Here is a 13,076-nt window from a genome sequence, read left to right on the forward strand (position 1 = left end):
CTTCAGCGTGTTATCTAGATCTGTAGGCTTTGAGTTATACCAGTATAGCCCAGCTGAAAGGGAAGTTCTCTTGTAACCTACTAAGGCTATCTGGAAGTGGCAGTGAGCGTTTCTGTTTTCTCCAAGTTATAGTACAGTCTTTCTGTCGGGTCCCACTCAGCTACCTGTAGTTCTAGCAAGGCTTGGGGCACCTATGGCTTTACCATCTCTAAAGCAGGACTTGAGAAGATTCAGACAGGAGACATGTTCCAGAAATAGAACAAAGCATAGAAGAACAAACCAGGCTTCAAAGGCAAGGAGGGTTGAGGGACAGAGGGAGATTATGGGGAAGGAAGGAACAGCAAGGTGGAAGACACTGACTGTTTCACGCAGGCAACCCTGGACTGTGTTGGAGGCAAGGAGTTCCAGTTGTATCTAATAACAAAATGGCTTGGGAAAGTGACAGTTAGCTACTTGCTGTAGCCCCAAACATGCCCTTTTTTTGCCTTTTCAAAATTAGCAAAATGCTGCTGATCTAAATCTCAACAATGTTTTACCCTCATGGACTTGGTATTAATAAAGGTTCATTATAAAAGTAAAAAAATTCTGGCTCAAAATTGAAAATACCAGAACCTTGATGTTATTTTAAAAGTAGGTTCCTTCAAGCCTGTTTTTATGTACTATAATGTAATAGCAAGAGAAGCCAGGAACTTAGGAATTGAAAAAAATTACTTTGTCAGTGATCTCTAATATTGTTCTAAAGGTATGAAGGGTCATCCATGGAAATAGCCCCTTCTTAATCTGTTTCTGACCCGTACAAATATTTTTCTAAAGGAGTCAGGCTCATGTTTCTCTGTACAACCATTTTAATCCTTTTCTTTCAACTGATAAGCTGTTTTAGTATTGTGTAGTTATAGTCAGAGGTGAACATTATAAGGTTTCTGGATATTTTCTTGGAACCCTTTGCCCATTTTCAAATTTCAGGTATGTTATTCAGTCCTTGTCAACACCCCACGCTCTTATGCATAAAGTCAGTCAATACACAGTGCCCTCTTGGTTAAGAACATGAATTCTGGCTAGGAGCACATTAGTTTGTGAATACTAGTTTCACCTCTTATTGGCTATATAACTTTAGCCAACTTTCTTATACTCAGAGATTCAATTTTCTCATCTATCAAATGAAGATAATAAAAGTTCCTACTTCATATGATTGTCTTGTAGATTACATGGGAAGCCATACATAATTGTTTTAATGTTTATTTTTGAGAGAGAGAGAGAGACAGACACAGAATCCAAAGCAGGCTCCAGGCTCTGAGCTGTCAGCACAGAGCCCGATGTAGGGTCCAGACCCACGAACTGTGAGCTGAAGTCAGACACTCAACCGACTGAGCCACCCAGGTGCCCCGATGGGAAGCCATATATAGAGCCTCGCCTAGGAGCCTCGTAAATGTTAACTATCACTGCCCTTATCACCACTATCATTTGTGGACATCAAAGACAGAAACACATTCTCCCTAAATCCTATAGGTTTATTAACCTTAAATCACCTAGCTGAAGGAAACCATAATAAAAAGTGGTTAATATCATTAACATTCCCTTTGTTATCACCAGAAGAAAGAATTCTGAAATAGGAAATATTCGCTGTGCACCTACTAACTTCCAGACACCATCCTGAGCCATTTTGTAGTGCTTCTTTTGATCATCTTTATGGCTATATAAATAGGGACTTTTATTTTCGCTATTTTACAGATATCAGAGTCTTAAAGAGAGGTTATCCCAAGGCCACACACCCAGTACATGGTAAATGGGACCAGGACCAGGTCTTACTCCATAGCTTAGGCTCCTTCCTACTATAACTAGAGACATTATGCAGTCCACAGTAATCAGCACTGGCATCCTTCAGTAACAACAGTGGTTAACCACAGAGTAACATGGAATCAGGTGACCAAATGAACTATGGACAGTGACCTCTGCTTACTAAGGCTCTCAATGCCAAGCAGAACCAATGATTCACATGAACCCAGTGGGAACTGTGGAATACTATGGTCATCATCAAGCTGCCTGTTTACCACTTGAACAGAGACAGGAGACTTCTCTCAAGTCAGTCAACCCTGCACCCCTTATTTTATCAGGCACACGTTGCAACTTCCACCACAATAATCTGCATAAACCTTTTTATGTGGGGAAATAGACAAGCAGGACCCCCAAAGTGAAAGTACCAAACCCACTTAACATACATAATCTGGTCCACTCCAAGACCATGTTAATGCAAGTCTCAGGAGACAACCAGGTCAGAATACCACTTCTTTGCTCCACACCCAGCTAGTTGGTTTGGGGCTTTTTTCAAGGTCAAGAGTGGGCATGGGGAGGAGTGAATAGAATTGAACAGAATGAACTGAATTGAATTGAATTAGCCCCATCTCAGACAAACCTTTAGAGTTCTTTGAGAGGCTCAAAAGTTGTTGTTGACCTCAAAGATTTAGAACCAGGGATTTGAGAAAATTTCAGCAAACCTCATGAAGCTAGACGTTTAAACAAGGAAGGGGAACCTTGGATCCTCTCTTGAATCTTCATGGACATCATACTGAACAATCATCCCATTATGGGTGTGTTTAAGAGTGGAGTATTATCACGTTCTTTTGAGAGCACGGATCAAATTACATTTTGGAAGGCAGATCAAATAGCACTGTTGGTTTGTGTTCATTCTCTCCTCCACTTTGTGTTCCTCAGAAAAATAAACCCCCATTACTTTTCCCTTTTAATTAGAATTAATCTCTTTGAATTTCAAATCTCCCAGGATTTCAAATACAAGACAGGAAAACAATGTCCTGGAGGTACCCTTGCAAAGATCAAAATGAAAAGTTATTTGGTAACAAAACAAGGCTGGTTTTCGACGATCTGTGCGTCAGGGCTATTCCATACGCTATCCGGGAGGTGCCATTGTCCTCACACGGATGAAGAAACAAAGGCTCTGAGTGGTTAGCGGATTTCAGTCTGGTTGGGGGAGCTTTAAAAAATACTGGTGCTCCAGACAAATTAAACAGAAGCTTGGGTGGGGCTAGGAAGCTAGTATTTTTCAAATGTTGCCCTGGTGCTTCTGATTTGCAGTTGGGGATAAAAATGAGTAGAAGCAGGTGTTCCGATGTGCCAACACGAATCCTCTGGAGCTTCTTACTTACCTCTGTTCCCTTCTAAAAATAAGTCACGTCACCATCTCCATTTCTTTTTTACACTCTTTCAGGGAGCTTTTATGGGCAGAAATCTCACTGAAGTGTTCTTCCCTTTTTCTGTTTTTACAACTCCTAACTGGTCATTAATCCGTCAACATCAGTAATTCCTTGACCTCTTGCACTTCACCTGAAAGTCAAATAAGGATTCTTTTGAGATGAACCAATGGAGTGCGTGTGTGAGGCAGTGTGGTTTTCGTATTTACTTGGGTAAATGTCACAACTAAAGACAAAATCTTGTTCAAAGTCCTCAGTGACAGAAGAATTCGCATGTAAATGATTTTCATTTGAATTCTAAAAAAGCAAGACAAAAAGCGCCTAGAGGAGAATAGATGCCTGCCTGCTTGCCTTTCAGTCACTAGTGAGATTAGGGCCTTAAAACTAGAAGAGCTCCAATGCCATTCCATGACTCAGGCTATATGGAATTTTCAAAATAAAGAATCGCTTTGATTTTTGAGAATAATTTTATGCTTTATCGCATTTTTAAATGCACATGATCATAAAGTTAGGCAGTCTTTAAAGGATGTTATAACTCCCTGAAAGTTTAGAATTATCACATTGAGTCAGAATTCCCCACCACTTATTCTCTTAGGATCTGGTGCTACTGGGTTATAAAAATAGCCAGTAATGCTGAACACTCATTAGGTCTCAGGCCCTAATCTGCGTGCTGCTCAGGTTAACAGGGTTTCTTTCAAAACCCTCTGAAGTAGGTAAGCTTCTTACCTGGCGAATGGTGGAGCCAGAATTCTACGAATTTAAGTAAATTTCCTTCCTCCTTTGGTCTTTCACAGCATCCATGCTGGAACAAGGTTTAAAAATAATAAGAACATAGCATAACTCAAGAGTTGGAGGGCATTAGAACTGGAGGGGCAGCCCCGGCCCCTCCATTAAACCCACCCAAGTGTGTGTTTGAGTCAAACCACCACTAGACCGGAGGGCATCACTGTTTCCAAGAGAAATTAGCTGCTTCCCCAAAACTGAAACATCTATCCCTCTCAGCAAGGCCCCCCAAACAATGGGTGTTTGGAGCAACAGCCATTTCCCTGGCTCAGAGCCATGGTTCTCAAACCTTGGTATAAAGAAGAATAACGTGAGGCCCTTGTTAAAATGTGTCCTTTCCTAAGACAGCCTGATTAAGTAGGTTGAGGGTGGAGCCCCAGATCTTTGAACCAGGCTCTCCCAGTATTTCCCATGCCAGTGGTATGCAAACTTGACATAACGCACCAAGTTTGCAAAGGTCGTCACTGCCACCATTTATATACCATGGGTCACGCATATAAATGGCTCGCTGGTCAGAGGGGTTTCAAGTAAATAATTTTGCCAACGTTTATCTATTTTGAAAAGGCAAATGACTCCGGGCGGTGTGGTTTAGTTTCATAAATATTGCCACAATTTGATCAATGGCAATATCTTTGGGTCTAGAGACCTTTCTTCCTAGGATCTTTGAATGTTTCATTTAGGCCATTCTTTAAAATGAGATTAATCGGTTCAAATGAAGATGGGTGCTCATGTACAAACTCCTACAAAAAAGAAAAACACAGCAAAATCATACATATAAATTTAGTATTTTGATGTATTCCGCACACCACCCAAACAGTAAACTTAGGGATAGTCTTAGAGATCTTCTAAATTTTTTATTTTAGATGAAGAAACTAGAACTAAAAAAAAAGTGAAGTGTCTTATCCAACAACGCACATAAGACCTAGGACTGTCTCCTTAATGAGCTTCTCTCACTACTGTATCATGAAGCTCTGTACCCCCTGGTCTGTCTCTTATATTGTAATTCACAGGTGCTGGGGAAGTAACCATGCCTTGACAAGCAGGCTGGATTCCAATTAAAATCACCATCGGTGTCAGTTCCTGAGGCACAAAGTGCTTGAGGGTTGAACAGCTGGCCCCCCAAATAGGCTAAAAGTCAAGAATAAATCGTCTGGGATGAAACCCTTGCTCTAGATAATAAACCTTGTGTGTGACCTACAGGAATATAATAAGTATCCATTTTTACAGAAGAGACATTTAAGGCTTGGTGTGTATGTCGCTGTAAAGTTTGCAAGATTCAGGTAACAATTCTTGGAGGAAAGGAGAATGTGCCGACCTATTGTGCACATTGACCAGATGACTTGGCCAAGGTTATACAGAGTCAGGATAGGTCTGCAGAGAACAGTGATGTCCTGACTCTGTGATGTATGGTTTAGTTCCAGCCACACTGTCTCCCGACTGAATCTTCCCTATGATTTACAGTCATAGGTACCAGGAGGCAGAACCAAAAGTCTAAGACTGTAGGACTAATCCAAAATGCCTCAGAATTCAAGGTGAAGTGAAAAGCAACAATTCCTACTAGAAATCTGACCTAAGCTGCATAGGTAGGAAGACACATATATGTAACTATCAACATGTCTTAGTTTGTGCCAATCACATGGGAAACCTGATTCATGTGTTTGTTAAATGGGCCAAGTTCTGAATATGATTACAACCCCTCAGACCACAGCGGTAGTTATTTCTTGGATTTTACTTTGGGGAATGGCATTTGAGTGGCTTTGCCTTGCTCAGCCATAAGCAGGGTATGAGCTTAGTGTCCAGGGTAAGGCTTGGCAGTCTAACGTATGCGTTGCTCTTTGCACTAAGCAGCAGAGCAGTGACAGAATGCAATTTGGGGAGATCCCATCACACTTTATTTGGAAAACAGAGTCGTCTCTGCTGGAGGTAAGGTTACTGGTTTGGGTTTGCATGTGTCTCTGTAATTTTTACATAGCTTTTGAATTAAAACGGATAAAAGGCCTGATGTATAACCCAGGTAAATAAAACCTACGAGACTCAAATAGGCCCCAAACAGGTTTCACTGTTTTGATCAGCTAATTACTTCCACTACTCATCTTGTAGGGAATCCAGAGAAAGGCATTTGAAAAAACAGGAACCTGTTGTTACAAGAACTCCAATTCAGTATTCACAATAGGCTATTGAAAAACAAGGGAGGGAGACATCCCTGCAGACCCAGGGACGTCTTTCAGGCAAAAGGACTGGTCTGGGTGTTCAGGGTCCCTGGGCCCCAGGAATCTTTGATTTTACGCCTCATCCCCTTCTGGCACAGTGGCAGAAGCCTCCAGAAAAGCGTAGGGTTGGAGTGGAGATGGGGCACCCAGGAAGTCCTGTGTGCCATGTGCCACAGGCCAGGGGAGGTCAGCAGGTGTGAGTGCCAGGTCGCCTGCCCCTGCAGCACGGGGAGGGATCATCCCCTACCTCGTCGGGCCCAGCCTAACACAGCCATCTGTTCACCACCAGCTGGTGCCAACAGCCATGTCAGCACAGAACATCTCAAGTGTTCCTCCGAAGCAGCTGAGCCATGAGCCACTTTCCCTTGCCTTCCACTCTTTGCCTTCACTTTCCCTGCTCAGCTCTCTGTCCTTGAAAGAGAAAAGCAAAACGACTTCATTTTGTGGAGGCTGCAGCTCCTAATAACTCTTAATGATGAAGTGCAAGAGACCATTAAGATCTGCCTCGCTTGGCTTTCACTCGCCAGTCTCCATGATAGTCCTGATGGGGCTGCGGTGTGTGAGCTGAATACACAAAGCGGCTCAAATACGGGCGGGTGGCTGAGCAAACCGCCTACCCCTCCTGCAGCCTTTGCTGAGAGACAGGAAAGAGCATTCTGGGATAACCAGTTTCAGAGTTTCTGAGGGGAAGGGACAGGGCCATCTGAAATGAGGAAGGGAAAACTTTAGCCTTTCTGGGAGGGACAGTGCAGGGTGTACGGAGAATGGGCTCTGAAGTTATAACAATTTGGTTTAAAAATCCTTGTTCTACTGACATGTCCAAGAGGTGTTCCCAAACCATAAAATCTTTAAGACTAAGAAGGTTGAATGAGAATCTGCGTGTAACATGTAGGATAGTGCCTGGTACAGAGCAGGCAGCGTTTGTCTAATTATAAAACTAAGTAAAACCTGCTTTCTACCAGAAAGGTCAAGATTAATGAGATGGGCCCTCCATGTTGACTTCCTTTCAAAAAAGAAAGGGATGCTGCTGGGAACTATCCTCTGAGCAACCTAAATAACCAACTCACCCAGAGTAAAGCACAAAAATCTACAGGTTGATAGAAGCTTGCATGCTTGATGTATCATCCCCCTTGGAGATCTACAGGAGGAGGATGGTGGCAACAGGGTAGCAAAAGAGGGGAGAAAGTGATCCAAATATCCCACAAGTCCATGCCTGCCCAGAGCATCCCAGGAACCTCCGGAGGACCAGAGCAGATGACACGGCACCTTACGGTAATATCACACCTGCCATTACTGGCTCTTGCAAATAGGAGTTCAATCTCACAGTTATTCATGTCTTCTATAAGCCTACTGTGCAAGGTATTCTGCCAAGGTAACTGAGAGGACTTCGATACTAACAAGGGAGCTGAACAGAAAAGAAACTGAGTATCCTGCAAGTTCTGTTTATGTGCTTAAAGAAAGGAGCGATTTCAGATCCTGCCTCAACTTTTAGTAAACTGATCAGCCAGCTTTACCCACATGGTCTTTGCAAAAGAACAAAAAGAGCTACTCTTACTTTCTACCAAGATAGATAAGCATTTTACCTATAGCATTTCAACAGCACCCTGAGGTGGGTGTCACTATCCCCATTTCACAGATTGGAAAATTGAGGCTTGAGAAATTAAGTAATCCACCTGGGGTCACACATTCAGTTGTGACGACAGGATTTGATGGCACAAACATGCCCTATGCTCTACTCATCGCGAGTATCAGTCACTTGTCCTACTCCTTGTATGGACCACGATTTTCCTATCTTCAGAAGAAGATGCACTCGGGATTACTGGCGAACAAAGCTTTGAGAATGGCCACTGGTACGCATGGCATAGTGAAAGGTACGATGCTGCCTGCAGTGAACGAGTACTTGCAGTGACGGCGGGAGGTCCCAGCGCAAGCCCCGAGATGGCTTCTCCCTTGTTGCGTGATGTTGCACCCATCACTTATTGTCCAGAAGCCCAGTGTCCTCAAAGTGTGCCCCCTCATAGAATTGTCACAATCAGTGCAGTAATGTAGGTGAGTCGGCTTTCCTATTCCTAAGGCTCTAGGCCAATGCCAGCTATTATTATGGTTCAATTAGCTTCAGTTCCACTGAGGATTTGCTCTTGAATCTTTGGAAAGATCTCCTGACACCTTAGCTTCCTCATCTGTAACCTAGAGCTGTCGATACAGAACCTTTTAGCAATTCCCTCCAATAGCCATTCACAAGCTTTAGTGACCTACAATCTCTTGGGATGTTGTTAAAGCAGATTCCTGGGCCCCGGTGATTCTGATGCAGCCCAGCTGGATGGAACCTTGTACCATTCACGCTTGAGGACCCCACGTGATTCTAATGTAGACGGGTCATGATCACTCTGAAAAATGCTGCCCTGCAAGCTCAGTTTCACAAAGAACTGTGCTACCTGTGGGCAAAGAAATTGACCCAAGATCATCTGGTAACACAGCCAACACCAAACATTTGGCTTCTGATGTCTAGATCCCATTGTTCCGACCACAGGAGGGGAACTCCAGAGAAGAGGAAAACCTCCTCCTGGTCACGAGGTTTCCGTCAGGGGATTTGACCCTAGAGTACATCACGGAAGCTTCCAGTGCTCCACGGACCTAAAATATTGAGTGTCACTGCCTTTTTTTCCTTCCTCCACAGATACGTTTGCAAGCAAAGTGGCCGCCACCCAGGACCAGTACGCAGATGCATCCATAGGTAACGTCACTGGCAGCAACGCGGTGAACGTCTTCCTGGGAATCGGCGTGGCCTGGTCCATCGCTGCCATCTACCACGCAGCCAACGGGGAACAGTTCAAAGTGTCCCCTGGCACGCTAGCTTTCTCTGTCACTCTCTTCACCATTTTTGCTTTCATCAATGTGGGGGTGCTGCTGTATCGGCGAAGGCCAGAGATCGGAGGTGAGCTGGGTGGGCCCCGGACTGCCAAGCTCCTCACATCCTGCCTCTTCGTGCTCCTATGGCTCTTGTACATTTTCTTCTCCTCCCTGGAGGCCTACTGCCACATAAAAGGCTTCTAAAGGAACAATCAGATATAGTAAATTTATATATATATACGTATATAAATATATACATAAAATATTATGTATAATGAACAGAGGAAACTGACATTTGTCATGTTCACTTACCTGCTGATGGAACCCAGCTTCAAGAGCATACTCTGTACTAGGGCGGAAGTGAGAAACCATCACCTCTTATTCCCAGGGGGCATCGCCACTTTGAACGAGGCACGGAGGCAGGGGCATCTTTGCAGCTCAGCCTAGAAGGACTGTGTTCTCTCCAGGTTCATAAATCATTAAGTCTTTGATTTGTTTTCTGTTTCTGCTTGTTTTTGGTGGGGGCTGGGAGGTGGCTGACGTTTGACTTTTATTTTGTATTATTTTGTTGGGAGGGTCAAAGTTTCTGTTTCCCTTGCGGGAGTTGATGACCAATCTAAGTGCAAATGGGTTTTTGGTAAAAATTTAAATCGTTACAATTGCCCTCTCTTCCAAACACTTGACAAATTATTTGGGATTCAGAAAGGACATGGGCGCTGAAGAAGAGGCAGGTCTTTGCTCGATCACTAAATTTCGTGCTTCTCTCTGGGACATGAGCAGAGATAAAGCTGCCTCCAAGAAGAAGCATGGGCGCTTGAATGGAGCCAGGAGAAGTGATGGCTCTAGATACAGTCTGACATTCAAAGATATGATGCCTGACAGTCTTGTTTAACAGGTACAGGAATAACGTGCCTAGATTCCCAAGAACGTGCAAAATCATTTATTTCTTATCTCTTCAGGTCTGGACTATGATTAGCAAGGCCCTTATTCTGATTTTCCAGCCTGGCTAACCCCCAGGTCCCCCATCCCAATCCTCCTCCTCCTGCCCACCATCTCTCAGGCAAACAGGAATAACCCCATTCAAAAAAGCACATCATCGTTTTCCATTTGCATCATGTGTGTCCCAGTCCCATGTTCGCTGTTGCCTGGGATCATTTGTCAGCTTTATTTTTGAAAGTATCCATGGCTTGCACAATCCTGTTCCAGTCATGACTGAACATTTGCTCCTTCTTCGTGTGCCTGTTGGGGAATGTTGTCGTGATACCTGTTACACAGTGCATGGATGAAAAACAAAATAAGCGTACCTGTATATAGTAGAGTATAGCGTATACTGTTCTCCCATTCAGCAACGTTGACTGGACATTGAAGATATAAGTGAGTCTCCTTTTCACCTGAGTTGTAACGTTTGTGTTGTGAGTTTGATTTTACTAGGGATAAAAGGAGAAAATGGCTTATTGTTCATGGACTTGCACATTCGTTTCTAAGAAGCAATAACAGTTCGTTGGGAAGTTAAAGCTACTGAGAGGACAGCAGGCAAACTACCAACTATCTTCATGGAAAATTAGCCACGTGGAATACACCAGAGGCCTCTAAAGAATCACCTCTTGATGATTCAGGAGGGCAAAGGAGAAAGGTTGTAGAGCAGTGGCCAGATTCGATGTGCCCAGGCTTTGAGAGCCTCCACCTCCCTGACACCCACCCCTGCCCTGCCCCCAAAGTATTTATTTCACTTCTGCTCTGTCTGGGACAGATGGTAGATAGTGATTTGTTCGTTTTTTTTTTTTTTTTTTTTTTTTTATGTAAAAGGCTATTTTGAGCCCTGTTACTTTCAACATCCAGACTCCTCTGATTGTACCTGCAGTTCCTGAGTAGGAATGAAGCCAGGGAGACGAATGGGCCTTTAAAAGTGTATCTTCTGTACTTGTGACTAAGGAGGAAGCAATTTAATGAGATTAGTGCCTCCCAGGAGGATTGCACTGGGAGGTTTTTAACCCTGGAAAAGGAATGGCTCTTTCTATTTCAGAATACCAAAGAGCATGGATAAACCCAACATTCCAAAGTAGTGAGTCTAGTAAGGAGGCAAAATGCAATGACTTTGGTCCTGTCTCAGAGACTTCTCTATAGAGCATCCCAGGCCAGAGACACCACTGGCCCTCTGTATCCATTCAAAGATACTTAAGAGATAAAAGCTGTTCAGAGTTACTTTCTCTTCTTCCACTCATTAATCATGATCACTCATCATTTCATAAACATCCAGTGACTGAATGAATAATTAAATGCTGGTTACTACTCAATATACCAGGTACTGTGCTACTCTTGGGGACTAAACCATGAACAAGACAGCCCAGATCCCCACCCTCAGTGGGCTCACAGCTAATGTGATTGCTCTCTCGGTGGGTAAAAGTGATCACAGCCATATGAAAAGTTTTATCTTGCAGGGAAAAAACAATTATAAAACTCTTAACATAAACACACTGAAACTGTACAAATATAATTGTCCAAATATCTAAGATTTTAACTTAAGAGATAAAGCACAGGTTAGGGGAAGCATGCTATGTATCCTTGGCCAATCTTGCAGATCTGTACATCTCCCCATTGTAAGCCAAGAAAGGCAATCATGTTGGTGATCCAGAGGACTGAACGGGTCCAATTAATCCCAGTTTTTATCTTTGTTGGACAACAGTACTTTTCTATGCCCCACACCTCTACTGTTCCTCATATCTCCAGGAGACTCACCCCAGCAGGCCGTGGTCCAAAACTGGTGGCCTCTTTTGGGGGCACATTCTAACCCATTTTTTTTAAGATTTAGTAAATGGAAAGCTAGCCTAGAAACACCAAGTAAATATAGTCAAAGGACATGAGTTGTTTAAATATTAGATTTTTGCACTCAATTTTAGCCATATTTGGAATGTCAATAATCCCGCAGATTTTCACAGAGGACTTTCAGAAATTCTTGCCACTGAATTTTAATTTCAAAGCTTTTTGGTTTGTTTGCTTTTTAAAGTTTCATGTTATAGGGAAAATATGATTCTGATTGTTCAGGGTTGTTAATAATTGTAGTTGTGTAAAATTATTTCATTTTATTTTGTGTGTATTGTGCACAGCTTTAGGGGGGAAGTGCACTAATTGTGCTGTTCCTTATAAATGGTACACGTTATTGGCACAAATAAAGTTTCTAATTGTTTCTGACTTAATCACTAGTGATACAGCATATTCTGTATGGAATGTTTTCTCTCATTGTCATCTACTTCATTTTTGTTTTCATGTTTTGAAGAAATAAAGACCAAAAAGGTATTATTGTGCAATTGGTATCCTCATCCAAAAGACAGACAATAGATACCCAGTATTCAGATTCTTGCAAATGTCAACCCTTTGGTCATATAGTATTTCCTTTTTAATGTCCCAAGAGAGCACAGTGTCAGAATATGTATCTATCTGATGGTACGGAGATAAATGTTGGATGTTTCTCCATTTCACTAATTTTTTTACATCTTTTAGTACCCTTTATCTGCCTCCTTTCTGCATCCAAAAACATTAACCCATAAACAGTTACACATCCAACCACTTGTTAGAATATTGTAGCTAATAAATCAGTTCTGATAAAACTGGTCCAAGCGATAGTCTTCTGGTATCGATATATTATATTCCTCTTGATCCCTAATAGAACTTCCTTGCATTAATTTCTGACTAATTACATGCTAGTGACTTTATGTGTCATACAATCAATAATATAAGAAGAGGTGACACCAGAAATAAGCATTTGCAGGGGGAAAAACGTGACCTCTAGTTTGTACTTATTTGCAAGCCCACATAAATTATCAGTGGATTTAGTTCTTACAATAGAATCCACTGTGTTCATGTAAATGATATTCATCTGATAGTCTTTCAAATTTGCTTTAGAATTCCTCATTATGTCCGTATATAATGTGGCACAGTTTCACATGTGAAGGAAATAAGGTATAATTTAAGTATTTTCTTGGATCAGCAATTAATGTCTCCCAGTTACCAATCTTTGGTATAACACAAAATG

At 42.4% G+C, this 13,076-nt stretch overlaps 1 protein-coding gene across 12 annotated transcripts in view; it reads left to right on the top strand.

Annotated features, from left to right (window-relative positions):
• SLC8A1 (solute carrier family 8 member A1) overlaps positions 1–12,340 on the top strand; it is a 385,679-nt gene extending 373,339 nt beyond the window's left edge. For all 12 annotated transcript variants that reach the window (XM_030311230.1, XM_030311231.1, XM_030311225.1 and 9 more), the window contains one exon: positions 8,874–12,340. In XM_030311230.1, coding sequence (XP_030167090.1) covers positions 8,874–9,250 — 377 coding nt within the window. In that variant the 3' untranslated portion in view covers positions 9,251–12,340. The remainder of the gene's footprint in view (positions 1–8,873) is intronic.
• The last annotated feature ends 736 nt before the right edge of the window (positions 12,341–13,076 follow it).

This window comes from Lynx canadensis, chromosome A3 (genome assembly GCF_007474595.2).
Source record: "Lynx canadensis isolate LIC74 chromosome A3, mLynCan4.pri.v2, whole genome shotgun sequence".
Taxonomy (NCBI): Eukaryota; Metazoa; Chordata; class Mammalia; order Carnivora; family Felidae; genus Lynx; species Lynx canadensis.